The 19,317-nt window shown below is 36.5% G+C and overlaps 1 protein-coding gene across 1 annotated transcript in view; it reads left to right on the top strand.

Moving 5' to 3' along the window:
* GRXCR1 (glutaredoxin and cysteine rich domain containing 1) overlaps nt 1-17,921 on the top strand; it is a gene marked incomplete at its 5' end in the record, with an annotated part of 39,029 nt that extends 21,108 nt beyond the window's left edge. The window contains 3 exons of the mRNA XM_083834961.1: nt 5,807-6,046; nt 13,958-14,023; nt 17,732-17,921. Of these exons, the coding sequence (XP_083691087.1) occupies nt 5,807-6,046; nt 13,958-14,023; nt 17,732-17,911 (486 nt within the window). The 3' untranslated portion in view covers nt 17,912-17,921. The remainder of the gene's footprint in view (nt 1-5,806; nt 6,047-13,957; nt 14,024-17,731) is intronic.
* Between the last annotated feature and the right edge of the window lie 1,396 nt (nt 17,922-19,317).

Raw genomic sequence — 19,317 nt, 5'->3', positions numbered from 1 at the left:
CTGCTATGTTGCAGAAAATTAGTCTTTATTTTACAGTGCACTACTAAAATGCACAGGTTCTTGTATTTAATAAAATTCAAGTTCTGAATTTTCCCAAATGTTGACATAGTGCCAGGTCCTTGAAGACAATGTAAACAGAACTAACAGCCTTAACGTAGTAGAGCACTTTAGAGAGTGCTTAAATTAAAAAATAAGTGAACACTGTGCTTTTGCTGCGTGAGCCTTTGGGGAGTTTGAACTACGAACAGTGAAATGGAACAGAATGTGATTTTGTACTGAGACTGCACACCATGGCTGTTTGCAATTCCTTCGGTATGCGTAAACAGACCTTACCTGCCAAGGAAAAATATGTTACTTTGGAACATGAGTTCCATTCATTGCAAGAGGTCTTCTGGCCTGGGAGTCAATGCTTTCTGAAAAATGCCATTAAATCTTTAATTTGAAATAGACAACCTATAATGACAGACCAAAGGGACTAGTTCACAACTCTATTAGCACTGTATAATGCTGTAGAGTTTTCGCTAGACCACAGACCTTCAGTCTCCAGCCATCTCTTTCAAAGAGTGTTACACATTTTCATCTAAAGAGTGTCTTGGTGTCTTTCATTAAATACTATGCATTTTGGAAAACATGTATGTTCTGAGGAAATGTCATGTAAAAAAATAAAAACATTTTGGTGATTGTTTTTTAGGTTAACTTTTCAGAAAGAATACATTTGTTTTAGTACACATTTAGTATGGATTTTGGAAGCCTTTTAAAAGTCAAAAGACAGTACAAACTTTTCAGTCTTGCAGAAATTAAATGTTTATTTAATTTTTTTTTTCTGCAGAATTTCTTCAACAGTCAGTCATAGCTGCCTTCCCTTCTGACTGTAAAATAAAAATAAAAATTCAAAACAAATCATAATTAGAAAACTGCTGTTAGACCTCAACTCTTCTTGCCAATTATTGATATTGATTCAAGCCCTAAGTTATGCAATACCAGTTTTGAATTGAACGGCTTAATTTAAAACTTGTAGATATGCAAACATGTATGAATATATATATATGTGCACATGCATTCATGCATACATATATCTATATATACATCTTTTTTCTTGCGCAACATTTTCTTTAGATCATGAATGTTGCATTTACTCACTGAAGCATCTCTTGGTGCAGGGTTTGTAATGCACTTTAGACTCCTTCTTCAGCCGACTTAGTGGATAGGAGATACTTTGCTGGTCTGATAGTATCTAATTGCAAAGCCAAGAGGTGCATATTTCAGTAGAACACTGAGATGTTGAAAGATGATATTCTGAGACAGAGAAGGGCATATCAGCCATTGATTTAGGTCAATGAAGCAATTCACTATTGCATGAATAAGATTAGTTGAATGTTATACCTGAACATAGTAAAAACCTTCTAAAATCTCTTATGTGATAAAAGCTGGCATTAAAATTTGGGCTTTTACTTTTGGCAAAGTATTATACAAGCTCAATAATCTTAGCAGAAAAAGATTCTGTTTTTACTAAAAGATTTCTGTTTTTACTAAAATAGAGTTGCTTATATAAAGTAAAATATAGAGCTGGTTTTTCATTGCTTGTTTGTTTTTTTTTTTTTGTTTGTTTGTTTGTTATTGGAAACAAGTACTTTAAAAGTGCAAATTTGCAGGTGACACCACCATTGAAATAAATTATATATGAGTATGAATATAAATAGATATTCTTTTCACACCAATGAGATTAAAACATGCATTCATACTTCTGTCCAGAGGGAAGATTAGAAAAAAACCCAAACATCTGATGACTTTCAAAGTGTTGCTGTCACAGTTTTCCTTTGCAAGCAAATAAAAATGAAGCTAACAACATGGATATTCCTCTCCCTGCTAGGCTTGTCTATTTACTTGCTTGCAGACATGATCATATACAAAGGCTTTCAGAAAAAAAAAAAATTACAACTGCTTTATGAATAACCCCAAGGTGCACCAGTGGTCCTTACACAAGTAGAAAAACGTCAGCTTGGACCACTTCCTCTGCTCTGAATTTGGCCAGATCCCAACTGTGCTGCAAAAATATCCATGATACGAGTTTTGGTCCAAAGAACCTCTCAAAGTCAGCAAGGCAGACATAAAAATGTCATAAAAGATATTAAAATCTATAGCCTTGGGAAAGCAATTCACGACAAATATGCTGAAGAAACAATCTAGTATTATTATTCCATAATTCATTTTATAAATTGTTTACTACATTTTGTCTCACTGTCTGTCTTTTATATCATATTTCTTGCATTATGATCTCTAGTTTGTACTGCTCTAAATTTGTTGGTACCCCACAATTTGTTTTTTGCTTTATTATCTCTTTTTGGTTATTTCTGTCTTTTCATCTCTTTTTCAGTCTCCTTCATCCCTTCTTTTTGCTCTGTCTTTTGTTTTGAGAAAAAAAAATAAAAAAAGAGAAGAAAAGAGAAAAAATAAAAAAGAGAAAAAAAAGAGAGAATTAAAAAGAGGAAAAAAAAAAAAGGCAGCTGTTCCTGAATCACTGAGTGGCATCTGTGTCATGAAGTCATGTAGGTTATGCTGCTGCTGTTGCTGTCTACTAGCTGGTCCAAGCAAAATTTAAGCTGTTCAGACTGACGCAATAAAATATCCAGTGCCTTTGGATGCTTCTTTGGATGTTGGTAGCACGATGCTATTAACTTGTGAGCTGTAAATGATGCAGAGCATTGAAGCTAAAGCAAGTTTATTTCCCTCTGCAGCCTTAAATCACTTCCTTGACAGTCTTTCACTATGGACAACTTCTTTGAAACACACCTTGGCCCATGTGCAAGAGACTTTCTGAATCTGACACAAAAAGTTGCTGCCTCTGGCCAAATGATTTTCTTAAACTTCAGGTTTCAATGAGAATCCCAGTTAAGTACAAGAAAATGGTCAATGTAAGTCACTCCAAATCTTTTGGTTTGTACATTTTTCGAACTTCCACAACCTAAGCAAAGTTTTGTCATGCCCATTAACCCGAGAATTACCTTCTCTTTATCTTCAGCTAAAATTTTCTATGCAAGTATGAGTCATACAAGACGATTTTAATTTGAAGTTTGTTACATTAAATTGTAAATATTCATTTTCAAAAATGTCTTTCTATTCATTTGCTTACATTGCTTGCCATTTATTATGTTTTTTCAACAGTTCCAGCCTAGGAAGGAAAAGCAGAGTGTTCAAACATTATTCTGCTGATTTATTTCAAAAGCATAGCAGAGTGTTCAAACATTATTCTGCTGATTTATTTCAAAAGCATATTCTAGCAACTAAACATTACAGGCTGTAGTTGGTGAATTGGATAGAAAAATAGGAATTAACATAGATTTTCATTAAGGAAAAACAAAAACAAATAAACACATGTAAATCTCTCTAATTATCTTTTTTTTTTTTTTTTTTTTTTTTTTTTTTTTTTTTTTAATTACCAGTGTGGTTCAGGACAGGTGACAGGAAGGATTTTCTCTGGTATGATAAAGTCCTGGCAAGGATAAATTATGTGCGTCTTTAGCACAGAAAACAAGGCATTTAATAAAATTTCCCTAAAGAATTATTTAATCAATGCCCTTGATATTTCTTTGCAGAGCAAACAAGAGGTTTTCTTCACTGTCACAACAGGGAAAAAATAAAGGAATAAGCGTAAAAGTGACTCTGTGTACACACCTTCCACTTGATATCTTTCCAGATTACTTTACAACTTTCCATTTTTCCATGTCTTCAGCTGCTTATTTGTATGCTACAAGGACACCACAGCCCTGATGCTTCAGTAGATAATGACTGTCTGTATCTCTCCTGCCAGCCCCTGCTGTCTGGGAACAAACAGCATTAAAGATTAGAGCTATGAAGCAACACGAATTTCCATCCTGTTGAATGGTTTTCCACTTCAAAATTTATTTTTACTCCAAAGAGGAGAAAACAATGAGTATGTGAAATTATCTTGTGAAAGAATATTTTAAGACCTCCTCTTGGTTACTTCTGCAAAGGATAAACTCATCTTCCTTCCATGCACAGTTACTACAATATTTGTCAGTGTCTATGTAGATTACTTGCCTTTTAAGCAGAGGACAAGCTAATCCTTTCACATGGGATGTGTGAATAATATTCTGGAGAAGAGTCAATTTGCAGTAGAGATATAACAGATTTTCAGCCCAGAAAAAAAGACCAGAGAAAAGTAGCTCTCTTTTTGTAACATTATTTATATATATATATATTTTTTTTCCCCTAAAATGAAAGTTCTGAATTCTATTCAAAGAGAAATAAATACTGATGTATGACAACATGCTTCTTTCCTAGGATGGGAGATGGAAAATAGGTAAATTACATATATCTGCAATTAAACTTCCCGCAATCTGTAAGTGATCTGTAAAACTCACATGTTCTTCTGAGAATTCTTTGCTGTACATTGAACCATGTAGACATCTTTTTAAATAGAATATGTTTTTAAAGAGGCATTTTTCTTCAATTTAAATAGTAAGATAAATAATGACCTCATTATTTGACAAAATCTCCAATGGCTTCTACCCGGTTTTGTCTTTATGATTATTACATGACATAGTTCAAAAGTATCCATACACCCATCAAGCTTTGCTTTGCATAGATTGGTACAGTGCATTATAGGTATATTTACTTATTATTTTCTGACTTGTGGTTTTACTCCTGGAATAGCACTGAAATAATGAAATTTCCTTTGCAATATACTATAGATAACTCAAAAACCTTGGAAATGTCTTACTAACTTTTAGAAAAGCAAGGATTTTAGCTCTTTATTGGTACAGAGTGTCTTTGATTAGAGCAAAGATTCTCAGGCTTTTTTAAAATGTACTATTCTCTCTTGGACAAAATAACCCCTGTAGTATTTACACTCCATATTTTTCTTCATCATAGTAATGAAATATGAGGTATAAACTTATACCTATGAAGAATTGGCCTGCATTGTAACTTATTATAGCCAATGGAACTGTGTCCCCTAACTGCAGTGGGCTTTGATTTGGAGACTGAATACACACAAAATGTACTTTTTAATGTTGGCTGGATTTTAGAATAATTTAACTTGGGTCCCCACTAAAAAATTAGTGATAAATCTGTCCCCTCTCCAATCATGATCTAGCTCAGCATGGAGATAAAATATTCTATGTCAGTGTTGGTTCATGGATGTGATAGAGCTTTTAGCTTTAGCTCTTGTCCTTGCTGAAAGGAGGCTGTTAACACCCTAGCTATCAAGTCTGGACTTCATCTGGATACTACCAGACTGTGTTTGTATAAACAAACAGGAGTCACTGTTGTAACAGAATCAGGCAGTTTTAAAAACAGTGGGGAGCCCTGCATTCAAGTTTCTGTTGTTTCTTTGAAGAATTTGTGCTTTTGCAAATGAAATGGGTTTAACCCAAAGCATTGTGTCTTACAGCTTGGGGAAGGTTGGTGAATCTGTGTCCAGTACAACAACAAAAGAGTAATGACTTATTCAAATTTGGAAGCCCACCAGTTCTAAAATATGTCTGTTTCTTGAAAATGTTGTGCTTGATTAACTATCTCCAAAGCTTTCCAAAAGAAGTAAAGTTGCACCTGACTTTGATAAGCAATTTAAATTGCCTTAAGGTGGTGATTACAAACACTTAGTTCCTCACACTCCATCTTTACATCTCAAAAAAGTACAGAAAAGATTGTGTTTCTCTTTTTTGCTTAAACAATATTTTTAATGAAATTGTTCAATATTTGGATGTTATTACAGCAGCCAGAAAAAAATAAATTGTTAACACTTCATATACTGCAATTGGAACTTATTTTTTTTCTTTTCCAGGTGTCATCAGTGCCAGAATTTGGCCGTATAATAATTTATACAACCAGTCTTCGTGTGGTGAGAACCACCTTTGAAAGATGTGAACTGGTTAGAAAGATCTTTCAAAACCACAGAGTTAAATTTGAAGAAAAAAATATTGCTCTCAACAGTGACTATGGAAAAGAACTAGATGAGAGATGCAGGAGGGTGTGTGAAGTTCCCTCCCTCCCTGTTGTGTTTATTGATGGCCATTACCTTGGGGTAAGTAAAACATGAGACTATGAAGTCTGTAAGAACAGAAGAAAGTTATGTTTTTATGAAATTGTCTGCAATGTTGGAGTGATGGGAACAAAGACAGAGGCCCCTTTGTGGGATGTGTTGTACCCATCCACACTGGTAGGTTTGATGTAAAGACACAACAGAGCTGGGGAGAGGCTTTCAGGAGGGGAGTAAGATGAAGTAATGCAATCTAAGTGATGCTGTGTTTCTAAGAAAAGAGTTCATCTTTGTAGTTAAAACCACGGAAATCTAGAGAAATAGATTTTTTTTTTCCTCATGAAAACCTGTGTATATTATTGACCCAGGAAAATTAACACAGAAAACTTACCTGTCATTTAGTAATAACTCTGTTGAATATGAGAATGTCTAACAGCTTGGGGCTTAAGAGCTTAAACATGCACTGAATTTTATATAACATAGTCTGTATCAGGCAACTATAATCAATGGAACATTGTTTTAGGTACAGAATGGTTAATACTTAAAATCTAGCAATAAAAACAGCCTAACTCTGCTCGGTTGTGAGACATAACTCCAAGTAGAAAACTATAACTGAAATTTGTACGTTGGTACTCTGTGTCTAAAACTGCACCTTTGTATTAGGGATAACCTGTTCTTTAGAAATGTTTCTTTCATAAACTGAAAAATCAGAGTTTAAAAGCAAAAAAATCTGGAAAGCAACCAACAAAATAGGTTGGGAGCTCAGAAAAGGTATTTGTCTCAAGTGGTGAAGAACTAGCAATTAACACCAACCGCGAGATCATGATTTGTGGAGGCAAACTGTATTTAAACACAGCAGGGTTATTTTGTTGGTATTGCCTAATGCTTTCATTTTTATAAAAGATTTAAGTAATGGAATAAAATGCAATCAAAAAACAGCATACAATTGGTGCTGGGGCTGCAAAAATGCTCAAGCACGCATTCTTCCCTTCCTTTCGTGGCACTGGCAGGATTCTGCCAAACTCTTAATGCTATGCTTAAGGCTGGTTTCTCTGAGCAGTCCACTTCACCAGACAACACTAGTACTTGCAAAATGGACCATGCACAGGGTATTAGCAGACAGAGAAATTTAGTTCACATTAGAGACTGCTTTTATCAAATCCCTGAGACAGAGAGCTCTCCAACCAGCCAGCAACAGAAGTCCTTCTTAGAAGAAAAGCTTAAAATTCACCAGGATTCAGACTAAGATTTGCTTACCTAACTGTCATATTAAAAATAATAATAATAAAAAAACACAACACAATGAGTTATGACCAAGTCCAAGAAAATCTCACTGTGATCAATTTGTCAAAACAAATCAGGTAAAATACTGAAATATATCGAATAAATTATTTGCTAAGCTCTAGCTGATGCCCAGTTATAGTCACTTTGGTGTGATGGATGGCCCATTAATTCACTGCCGCTTTTTTTTTAGAAGATCATGGGAAACTTGTCTTTAACAGATGAGCAACAGTGTAACAAGCAATACAATTTTATTAAAACTATTTAATTATTTTATGAGATATTTAACAGACATATAGAAAGGAAGGAAAGTGAATTAGGAAGCTAGATAAATGTGGGAGAGATATCAAACTGTCAAACTACCTGCTGACACCAGTGGGTAAAAAGAAGTAAGAATTTAGTGTTCTGGTCTACATACATTTATTACAGCATGGAAACTCCATTCATATTATTTAAGACAAGAAAAAGTACCTGTTGATCTGGTAAAAAACAAAATAGGCCAAAATCAAATCACTGAGGAAGAGCAATAAGTTGGAGGGTAGTTTGCATATCAGGAAGGTTACAAAAGTTTTACCAGTCTTTCAGGATCTGGCCATGAAGCAATCACTCCCCAGCTATTTCAATGCCTCGTGGATGTGACACCTTAAGAAGACAACTTGTCAGGGACTCACAGGGCAGCAGGTTGGCTGCCTCCTGCACTGGGCTTGTGTTTCAGCAAAATGTGATTGAGAACTCACATGGAATTTGGTCTCATTGGTAACAGTGGACATTTCTGTAATAGCTTTTATGATAATTATATTCTGATATGCAAATGTAAAACAGAAATCCAGAAGCCTGGTGTGTCAGTAAATTAATCACGCAATATTTTCTCTCTCTCTTGCTCTCTCTCTCTTTTTAATTTTGAATATTTATTTCCTGGCAAATCCCTCCCTAAAGGAGATTGCATGAAGCAATACAAAAGAGAATCTATATTGAGCCAGGCACCTTTCAATGAGTCATAGGATAAAAAAACACCCTAATTAAAATATGAAGAGTTTTGAAAAGGGACAAGATTATTTTTAATGAGATAAATGTAACAAAAGCACCAGAACACAGCATATATGCATGTGACATAGCACACGGTATTTGAGCTGCTCAGAAATCCTGACAGGGTTGCTAGAGTACTGCAAGCTGTGTGGATAAATCTTCACAATACTGTGGAATTTATCATTGCCTACACAGGGGGAATGAGACAAATCAGCTACTTGGGCAGAAGCAATAGAAAAATCATATTTAGTCCCTGTCAAGTAAAGTCCTGTGTGCTGCAGTACAGAAGGTTTTTTAATCTTCTCATTTCTTTCAGGATTGAATCACTGTATTTTTTGACACATGCTGTCTAAATATCAGTCTTTCAGGAAATTGCAGGTTCTTTCTGCAACATGCTCCTTACCATCTCATTCACCCCCCCGCCCCCCCCCCCCCCCCCAATTTCACCTGAGGCTGTCTCCATCTCTCCATCTGAAATGGAATTATGCCATCTGCTGGGGCACCAAAGCAGAATATAAAATAATTTCCAGAAAGCAGAAAGCAGAATGCAATGCAGGAAAAAAAAAAAAAAAAAAAAAAAAAAAAGAGAGCATTCTCTTACTCATACAAAGGAATCCAGGATGGCTAGAGTTTTATGTTATGTAAAAGCCCACCTTACTGGAAAAGGGATGCACATTAAAAAGACAGAGCCATCCCTAATATACATATTAGCTCATTATAGATATTAATACATAATGCATTATATTTTAAAAATACATTTGTTTATTTTTCACTTTAAGCATATGACTAAATGCCAGTATTCAGCTGCCTTTCACAGAATCACAGAATGGCTGAGGATTGAAGGGACCTCTGAAGATCCTCTAGTCCAACCCCCCTGCCGAGCAGGATCACCTAGAGCACATTGCACAGGATGGAATCCAGGCGGGTTTTGAATATCTCCAGAGACGCAGCCTCCACAACCTCCCTGGGCAACCTGTCCCAGTGCTCTGTCACCCTCACAGTAAAGAAGTAAAGAAGAAATATTCAGTTGGAACCTCCTGTGCTTCAGTCTGTGCCCACTGCCTCTTGCCCTGTCACTGGGCAAAACTGAGAAGAGACTGGATCCATCCCCTTGACACCCTCCCCTCATATATATATGCAGATTGATGAGGTCTCCCCTCAGTCTTCTCTTTTCCAGGCTAAACAGGCCCAGTTCTCTCATCCTGTCCTTGTACGACAGGTGCTCCAGTCCCCTAATCATCTTCATAGCCCTCCTCTGGACTCACTCCAGTAGTTCCATGTCCCTCTGGTACTGAGGAGCCCAGAACTGGACACAATACTCCAGGTGTGGCCTCATAAGGGCTGAGTAGAGGGGGAGGATCACCTGCCTTGACCTGCTGGCAACACTTTTCCTAATGCACCCCAGGATCCTGTTGTCCTTCTTGTCCACAAGGGCACACTGCTGGCTCATGGTCAGGCTGCTGTCCCCCAGGAATCCCAGGTCCCTCTCTGCAGAGCTGCACTCCAGCAAGCCAGCTCCCAGCCTGTACTGGTGCTTGGGGTTATTCCTCCCTAGGTGCAAGACCCTATACTTGCCCTTGTTGAACTTCGTGAGGTTCCTCTTGGCCCAGCCCTGCAGCCTGTCCAGGTCCCTCTGAATGGCAGCACAGCCCTCTGGGGTATCAGCCATTCCTCCTTTCAAACTTACTCAAAACGTTTTCAAATATGTACATTTATTTTTTTCATGAAGAAACAACTTCCTACTTAGTCTTCCCATCTGTAATGAATCTACAATGGCTTGAGTTTTACAGTCAAAATATTTTGACTCGTTGGTTATGACCATTTACTAAGAATGATAAAGCTATTTTTGTAATTAACTTTAGAAAATACCTGTGTAAAGTATATTTCTTTATGAAAATATTAGCAGTTTCCCTTTTGCCTTTTTCCAGTGGTCATTTATGATTAGTAGCTCTCAATTGCCTCATTGTTTTGCTAGAGTAAACACATTTTCCTAACTTTCACTTGATGGGGTAGATATGAATGGCTCTGTGGCAATAAAGCTATGATATAATTATTGCATTCACTCATCTGCTTCCTCTGTTTTGCAGTTTAACGTTTCAGGAACAGCAGGGTTTAATTGCATGCCCTCTTAATACAAAATCTGATAGCTCTTTGCATATCAAATCTAACTTTTCTTAAGCTACAGTCACACTTTTCTCAGTTTATTGGCAGATTTCCAGGTGTTTAATCAAATTCCATACATGTCCACAACAGATACTTGGGTTTGTCTATTTCCTGCAAACCCAATTCTCTCACATGGTGGTCAAGGTTGGTTTTCCAGCCCACTCTCATTTAACATTTCAGTGCTGTGTTATTTTTTTTCTGAATGTAGGGAATGATGCAAAAGAGAGGCTGCTTCCCCAAATCAGCAGGCAGTCTAGTACAGCCAAATGCAGAACATTTGCATACAAATGCGTACATCTACGTGCATTCCTTGATGAGGAATTACATCACAAAAATGGTAACAGGTTACATTTATGATGGATTATCAACAAGCTGGTTCGATAACAAGACAGAGCTGGAGCAGTAGGAAATTTACTGGGCTTGTCCTAGTTCTGCAGATAGTGGGACCGTGCCTGAAATATGATGCTAATTACTAAATATCTCAAGGGAAAATTGGGAAATATTTTGAAGCAAAAAAATAGTTTAGAAAACCTGTTGAATTATTTAGCAAAGTCTGTAGCATTTGATTTTCAAAAGAAATCTTCTCCTGCACCATGGCTGTGAGATATTTAAGAGCTATTAAGCTATTTAAGCTGGCAGATAAAGCATTAACAGGCTGGTGCTTCAAACCTTTACCTGGTTAACAAAATGTTTGTTTGAAGGGACAGATTCTTAACTGTTTCACACCCCTTTGTGGGTAATTGTGGACTGAGCACAATCTAAGAATAAAAAGAAAGGTGTCACTTTCTGGTCAGAAAGCAACTATTGGAAATATTTAACAGGTGCTTTCATTACTCTATTAATTGCAGGCACTGAGAATTAAGATTCACAGATCCAAAGGGTAGATTAACATCTGCAAAGTATCTTTTATTCAAATTTCACTTGAGGCAGACATTAATCACAGAAGACATACTGAAACACTTAAAAATGTTGATAGACATTTAGAACTTTGGTTTTTAATTTTAAAGCTATAATAATAAGACTTTCCACTTTGGAAATAACACAGCTAGCTGATGAATGTCTCATCTGAAATATAAATCCTTTGAAATATCAATCTGTAATGGGAAACCTGTCAGATTTTTAATTACAGGGCTGCAAAAGCCAGTCAGCATTACAGTACAGTACCATTGTATAACAGAGCAGAAGTCACAGGCATGCTTTTTGCCAGCTGTTGCCACGGAGAACAGATCCCTGTCTAAATGAGGGCAAATCAGGGTTTGTCCAGATTACGGAATTTGCAGTGCCACAATTACATCAATAAAGCTCCAAATACTTAAAGTTTTTTGCCTAGCACAGGCAGTGCAAGCTCTGACTTAAGCCACTGCAGAGCATTCAAGCCCAGAGCTAATACCCTGCGGTTCTTGGCAAACCCTTTCTTTGTTGTGCCAGTCACTCCTGTTGCCCATTCTATGTGAAAATAGAGAAAAATTAGAGGGCAAGTGTGAAGGAGGCTGGTCGACTGCTAAAAGCTTCTCTGCTGGGGACACAGAGGGATGTGATGCATATGTTGAAGCTGGTATACACTGTGCCCATGATATATAACAGATTTCAACAGAGGAAGATTTAGCATAAGCAATGCTAGCTGATCTGAGATCTGAGTCTCCTGTCATCTTCCACATAATTAAACACAAGTAATTACCTTGTAAATACTTTTTTTTTTTTAACCTCTTTGAAAGTGGAGCACTGAAGGAGTAGCATTCACTGCAGAAGTTGCACTCACATCCACTAAAATATTAATACCCTGCTTTTTAACAGAATGCAATGCTGTGATTACAAGCATCTCTGAATAAGAAACGTGAACATGGTAAAGAAGTCAGCAAGGGACCTATTTAGTATAACATCATACACAGAGTCAAGAGTGTTTTTCTTTGTAGAGAGCCATAGCTAAAAGACTTTGCAGAGGGAAACCAACCTCACTAGGGTGTCATGCAAAGTCCCTTGCAATATTTCTGTGCCCCTTGGCTGATTTTTGTATTACATACTGAAGTGGTTCTGTACCCTGTGCTCAGCTATTGGTAGAGCTGTGGGCTTCTTCCCTTCTCCCTGCTGTGTACCTTGATAGAAGCTCCATCTGAACACTAGCTGTGTGTGTGTGTTGGGTCCCTGGGTCCCTCTGGGGTTGGTCTGTGACCAGTCCAAGACAAAAAAGGGATACTGGAAAGATGATGCAGCATGGGAAGTCTCTAGCAAGGCACTAGCCCTACACTAGCACATACGTTACTGATGTATATGCTCCCCGGCATCCCTTCCTGTACCTCCATGTAATGGGGAGAATGGTGCTGGTGAGGAACAAGAGCTGAGAGCGCCTTAGAGCCCTGCAGATGACCATGGTGAGCTCAAAGTAATGGCAAATCTTCGTTGTTTGCCAGCATTCCACCTCCAGCATCCCACCACACCTCCCAGATCATGTGAGGTCTACAAAAGATGAATTTTAGCAGTCTGGGCATTCAGAGACCTGAAAAATGGGACAATGAGATGTCATGAACCCACCACTTGTGGCCAATTTCCCACAGCAGTGAGTAAGCACAAGACGGTGAGGTGGGAACATAGGTCTTATCTGAGCTCTTCTGTGAGCTGGCTTCATGACTGTGCAATTCCCTCTATCTATGCCTCAGTTTCCTTACTTTTTGTCAATTTCTTCTAAACTGATTAAAAGTGTTTGTAAGTATTCAGTAATATTTAGTACTCAGTATATTTGGCTACATAACTGAAGCGTAAGCATTCAAATATGTCCCTCTAATTGCAGAGGGAGAAGAAATTAAATTAATTAAAGAAAAGGGAAAAAGAGATTTACATCATCTTTGACATTTTTGTTTCGTCTGCAATAATCTCTCAGCCTTTACTTTCAGAGGGAAAAAAGAACTACTTCAGTGCTGTCTTGGTTCAGATCACAGAACCCCTCAGAGGCCTAATATACCCAGACGAAATTATTATTATTCATTGTTGTGTCTGACTTTAATGTTGTTATGGTATTTTCATTACCCTTTTTCTCCTTCTGTTACACATTAGGCATATTATATCTTAATTCAATGCTCAACTGCTATAATACTTGAAATAAAATTTCCTCCTCTCATTTAGTTGCAGTCTCTGATGTGTTTTATATTTATATAATTGCAATTTTTGACATAGTAACTAGACATATTTTTTATTCTGTCAGGAACCACACCCTGTAAAATAAAGTGAACACAACCAGAATTTCCAAGCCATGTCACCTTTTACGAAGGGGAAATGCAATATGACACTTGGTAACTAACCTCAGACAGTTCTACCACAACAACGGTTAGATTCTTCTTTCCTTCTAGCTTTCCTAAGGTTGACCTAATTACAAAATGCTTAATGTGAGTCAAATTTGTCCTCAGCCTGTTTAAATTTTCAAGACCAAATCTTCTAATCATCTTTGGCTTTTCATGTTAAACTGGCTGACCTTTTTCTTCTTCTTACTAATAGGGTGCTGAGAAAATTTTGCTAATGAATGAATCTGGGGAACTGCAGGATCTCTTAACCAAAATTGAGGTAACTATTTCTGCAAATAATCATAGGGAACATACATTGAATACTTGCAATTGAGAACATTTTCCTGAATGGATTCCCTTCTGTTATTCTTTCTTCTTTCTTCTTTCTTCTTTCTTCTTTCTTCTTTCTTCTTTATTCTTTATTCTTTCTCCTTATTCTCTTTATTCTTCTTTTATTTCTCTTTATTCTTTTCTTTCTTCTTTCTTCTCTATTCTTTATTCTTTCTCCTCTATTCTTTCTTCTTCTGTTATTCTTTCTTCTGTTATATAACGATTCCAAATGCTGGTTTGTTTTTTGCTCTTTGGATAAATGATATCTCAGTATCACAGCCTATTAAGTTTGAGAAAACTCGGTGATAACATGAAACCCAAATGTCTACCTATCTATATTTTCTCTGATTTGCCACAGCAAGAAAGGCAGGTAATTTTCACTTTCCTATAACTTTTGACAACACCTTTGATATTTAATCTTCACCACGTCCCAGAGGAGTCAAGCCTCTTGTGTGGATGTTGACCCACTTTCTGTGTGCCACACTGAACATGCTGAGATGTTCATGCACATCTCCTGCATTCTGGTTAGACTTGAAAGTCTAAAGTTGACATCTAGAAAATCTGGGCAAAAGTTGGAAGTTTTCAGTCACACCAATTTACACAAAATTACACAGACCTCACATTACAGATTATTATGCCTTTCTCCAGCTCTTAGTTTGCCTTGTTAGTTCAAGTACTTTGGGGCTTATTTGTCTTTAGTTCTGAACATTTGATATACTCTCCCTGAGGACACTCGGTCTCAGTGTAAGACTGCTCCATCTGCTTTGCTCTAAGCTAGGATCTCTATTGGTTATCACTTTTCTGCTGATCTTGTGAAATTGGCTGCTCAAGGGATTACCTGTCTTCCTTTTGGTGGAGATATCAGTCATAACGTCTGGGTTATACGGATAGCTGTGGGGAAGAAATGTATTTAGAATTATTATTTGGTTGTCTTGAAATCACTTGTAAATAAATTAAGATAACACATAGACTTAAGAAGTATGTAATTTCCACATTAAAAATAGATAACATGGATATGATATTTGTTAAAGACACTAATGAAAGAGTAAAAGAAAGCTGTATCTAGTTGATTTATCCCCAAGATTACATCTAAAAGGTTTCTTTTTCCCTGTATTTAAACAAACTACAGCATATGCTTTCCTAACATTCCTTCATAGTAACTCTTTGTATAGAATCTTATGTTGAGCTTTTCACTAAAAGAGAATCCTCTTTTTGGGGAAGCATGATGATTTCTCATTGCCAGTTTCTTTCCTAAACTCCTTCAAAAGTTACGGTCAGGTTGACCAAGGAATGTTCACCTCTGCTTTATTCCAGGTGTAGATTGGGCATTATCCAGTAAATTGAGGACTGCCTCATCTTTTTGGAGAAATAAATGTCCCTTCGCAATGCAGGTGTCACCTTCTGCATTTGTCTGCCCTGTTCTTTAACTCAGAAAAGCTTTCCTTGTCTCATTACTCAATGTATGTGTTTCTGTATAGAATACAGAAGAACCTACTGGCCACATTAAATAGCTAACCAGAAACTATTAAACAAATGTATACATAGAATGAATACATTCAGCATTACTGCTGTCTGACAGGTGACTGTCAAATGGGGACTGTTCAAGCAACTAAGCTAAAACAACTGTGCATTGTTTCTTAGCTATCTTAGCTTTCTACATGAAAAGGTAGCTATTTATAAGCATAAGAAGTAATAATGAATTTAATGATTACAATATTATCTTAAAATGTTGAGATTAATTACAATAATGTCCAATGAAGTAAACTTCCATCTTAAATTATTAATGACATGTGCACTCCTGAGATAAAAGAGAACAAAAATATTATATTATATACTTCTAGACATTGTCCCTGGAGAAGTTAATAGTAAAAGGAGTTGTATGTCCAGTGAAGAAGAATGGCAAATTTATGAGCTACAATACAAAGCAAACAAACAAATAATAATAATAAAAAAATCTGATACTATTATACTGCATTTCTAATTGTTTTGTCCCTCATAAAATTTCCCATATAACTTTGATCTTTGTTTTACAGATGTATATATCGCATAATCTGTTAGTCATGCTGTGTCTTCTGCTTACCTATAAGGATAAGCTAATGGACAAATATATCAAGCATATGGCAAGAAAGATTGATGGAAGTGTTTTGCAAATCTATTAAGAAAAAATCTATCATCTTAGAGAGATTTGCACTACAGCTGCTGTGCACCAGCCCAAATGCTGTTGTATCAACAGTACTGACAAGTGAAATAAGTAGGAAGCTACTTCTACATTACAATAAAGATTCAGAACAGAAAGATACACCAACATAGCAGCAGCAGCAAGACTGGTGCATCATATCTTAGTGAGTGACTCAGTACAACAACCCATGAGCCCTGCTGGGGCATACTGTGCACTTTGAAATCTGCATTTCACCTAATCAGACCCATGTGAAAATAAGTTTTTGTAGATTGTGAGTCAGATTTTCTGCTACATCAAACTGACATGGACTTCAAGGCAGCTGAAATGACTTACGTCAGCTAAGACTCTTTCCTTTCATCTTATGCTCTACATTTTTTTTGTATGTTCATCTAAATTGTCAATAGATGAATGCTGTTTTTAATAGCTTTGCAGCAATCTCTTCAGTTTTCTCAATGATGCTAAAAAAGGGGCTATGTTAGTTCTACATATTTAAGTATACTTTGGTAACAGTTTTTGACTAATATTTTCAGTGGTGTATGATTCCTCAGAGTAACACTAACAGGAATTTTATGGATTACTCTTCTTCCTTTATAAATAAATCTATAAAGTCTTTACTCAACAGTACAATATTAAAGCTAAATATCTGTGCTGTGGTAAGTACTGGTCTACTTTTCATTTATCTGGTACAGAACTTTCAAGCAATCACTAAATAAATTAGCAGTATTTTCAGTAACTGTAACTTAAAAATGTCTTCAAAATCTCTTCCTGTGTTCTCAATCATCTTTAATTCATCACAAAGTATAGTAAAACTACTGTTTTACTCATGAAATAAGAAAATTGAGGGAGCCCAAGTCTTGCCTGCAGCAGTTTTCTCCAGGTATAACTGCTGAATGTTAATGATCTTTCTCTTTTCTACTGAAAGCTTCAGCATTCTACACCCATAAATTTGAATACATCACTTATTTCCTAAAGCACTCCTTGTCAGAAGCTATGAATTGCTTTTTTTTTTTTTTATATGATCAGCTCTAACTGTAATAGGAACAACATATTCAGCATGAACATGTGCAAATGATAAAAGTCCTCATATCTTAACATATAACATAGAAAAATATAACATCAACATAAACTGCCTGGAGTTCAGAATCAATCAATTGCAATACCTATTAGAATTGATCTAGGTCTAAGACTACATCAGAGCAAGCCATCACTTAGCCAGCTTTTTTGACAACTATCAACACAGGCTTCTGAGGTGTAATGTGACTGATGATCCCACAGTGAGCATTTCTAACCATTGCACGTGGGTCCATACAGAGGCAGACATGGGTCTTCTGTGGTTGTATACCTTGGGATGGGGAAGTGGATGTTTCTCATGACAGAAACCAAAATGTGTTTCTGAGAAGCTGTCCTGGAATCTTCTTTGTCCTAGAGATACAGCTGTTGAGAAGGTAACATTGTGATCTTTCTTTCTTCTTCGAGCAGAGAGTCCAGCACCCTCATGAGTGCCTCTCTTGCGGGGGCTTTGGATTCCTTCCGTGCTCAGTGTGCCATGGGAGCAAGATGTCTGTGTTTCGGAACTGCTTTACGGACTCATTCAAAGCCCTCAAGTGTACTGCTTGCAATGAGAATGGGCTACAGCGCTGCAGGAGCTGTGCAGGCTAAGAATGGCATCTCCACATGTGCAACCCCATTTTATTGTACTGCAGCAGTTTGTAATATGATTTTTTAAAAATGAATCTGTTTATCTAATTCAGTCAATAAAAATCAATTTATAGTATACTTCTGCTGGTTTGATCATTGGAGCCATTTAAACATGACCGTATATGAATCTTGAAGAGTATGTTTCTACAGTCTTTATAGAGAGATTTGTTGTCTACTGAACGTACGGTATTATCAGCCACTTGGGTGTGAATTCTTCCTTTTTTTTTATACAGAACAATGAGTAATCTAGTAATCTAGTGAGAACACATTATAGCTTTATAAATTTCATGGAAATTTCTGATCAAGCTGGTAACTCTTACGGTTCAAGGGCTGGTCTATGCCCAGACAGCTCCATCTCTGTAAATACCTTTGGCATTTTTTGGTGGGTTTCCCTAACAAGAGCACAAGAAAGTTAGTCAGTGGTTAGTCTGAATGCACTGGTGGTTTTCCACATTGGGTATATTCCAATTTTGAAGTTCATGAGCACTCATGCACTTCTTGAGAGCACCTTTTAGCAAGGTAGTTTAATAGACAGTTACTCTTCTGCCTACATTGACTGCACATCTGCCTTTATAATATTTTGAGCAAAGCATAGCTGTAATATAAAGCAGTATACCTACAGCTGCACAAAGTGCGGCTTGCAAAAAAGTCTCTTCTGAAACTTTATGTTTCTTGATACCTTATTTCCCTTATCTGAATCAACAGAAAAGAACTTTTTCTCCATCTTCATTCCACTTGCTATATCTAGAGGTAGTAGTTAGTGATGAGTTGGAGAAGTTGGACTAACTTATATTTTTGAATTTTGATTATAAAGGACTTATGTGTATTCTAAGAGATATTAAATGTGCAGGCTTGAAAGTGTTGTAAGAACCTACTGCTCTTCTAGCTTCTATAGTGAGGCTCAGAGGGAGCATCTGGATCTTCTGCATAACATGAGAGAGATTATATTTTCTACAGAGACCATCCAAAAAACTTAGCAACACCACAGCTATAAAACTGAATTGCAGATGTGCTTAACTGAGTGAATGTGGAAGAAATTAAAAAAAAAAAAAAAGAAATAAAATAAAAGAAAATCTTTTGTTTCTTCTTGTGTTTAATACCACCCTGTAACCTTTATTTCTGGCTAATATTGCAGTCCAGACTGGTGTAATAGGGAATGAAATATAACACAAAGCAGAATACTGATGCTTAGAACCATCATTACTGTTTCATGAAAACTTATTTTTTTAAGATGTTAACATACTGTGTCTCTAGGGGGTGAGAGTATTCATGGTAGCAAATACCAGACTTCACATGACATAAACAAATATGTTCTTGAGGGAAATTATTTTTGAAGAAAATGCTAGTGAATTTGTGATTTTGTAATT

Source organism: Anser anser (assembly GCF_964211835.1).
Source record: "Anser anser genome assembly, chromosome: 4".
Taxonomy (NCBI): domain Eukaryota; kingdom Metazoa; phylum Chordata; class Aves; order Anseriformes; family Anatidae; genus Anser; species Anser anser.
The sequence above is the reverse complement of the archived record's forward strand: the minus strand, read 5'-3'. Positions and strand labels throughout refer to the sequence as shown.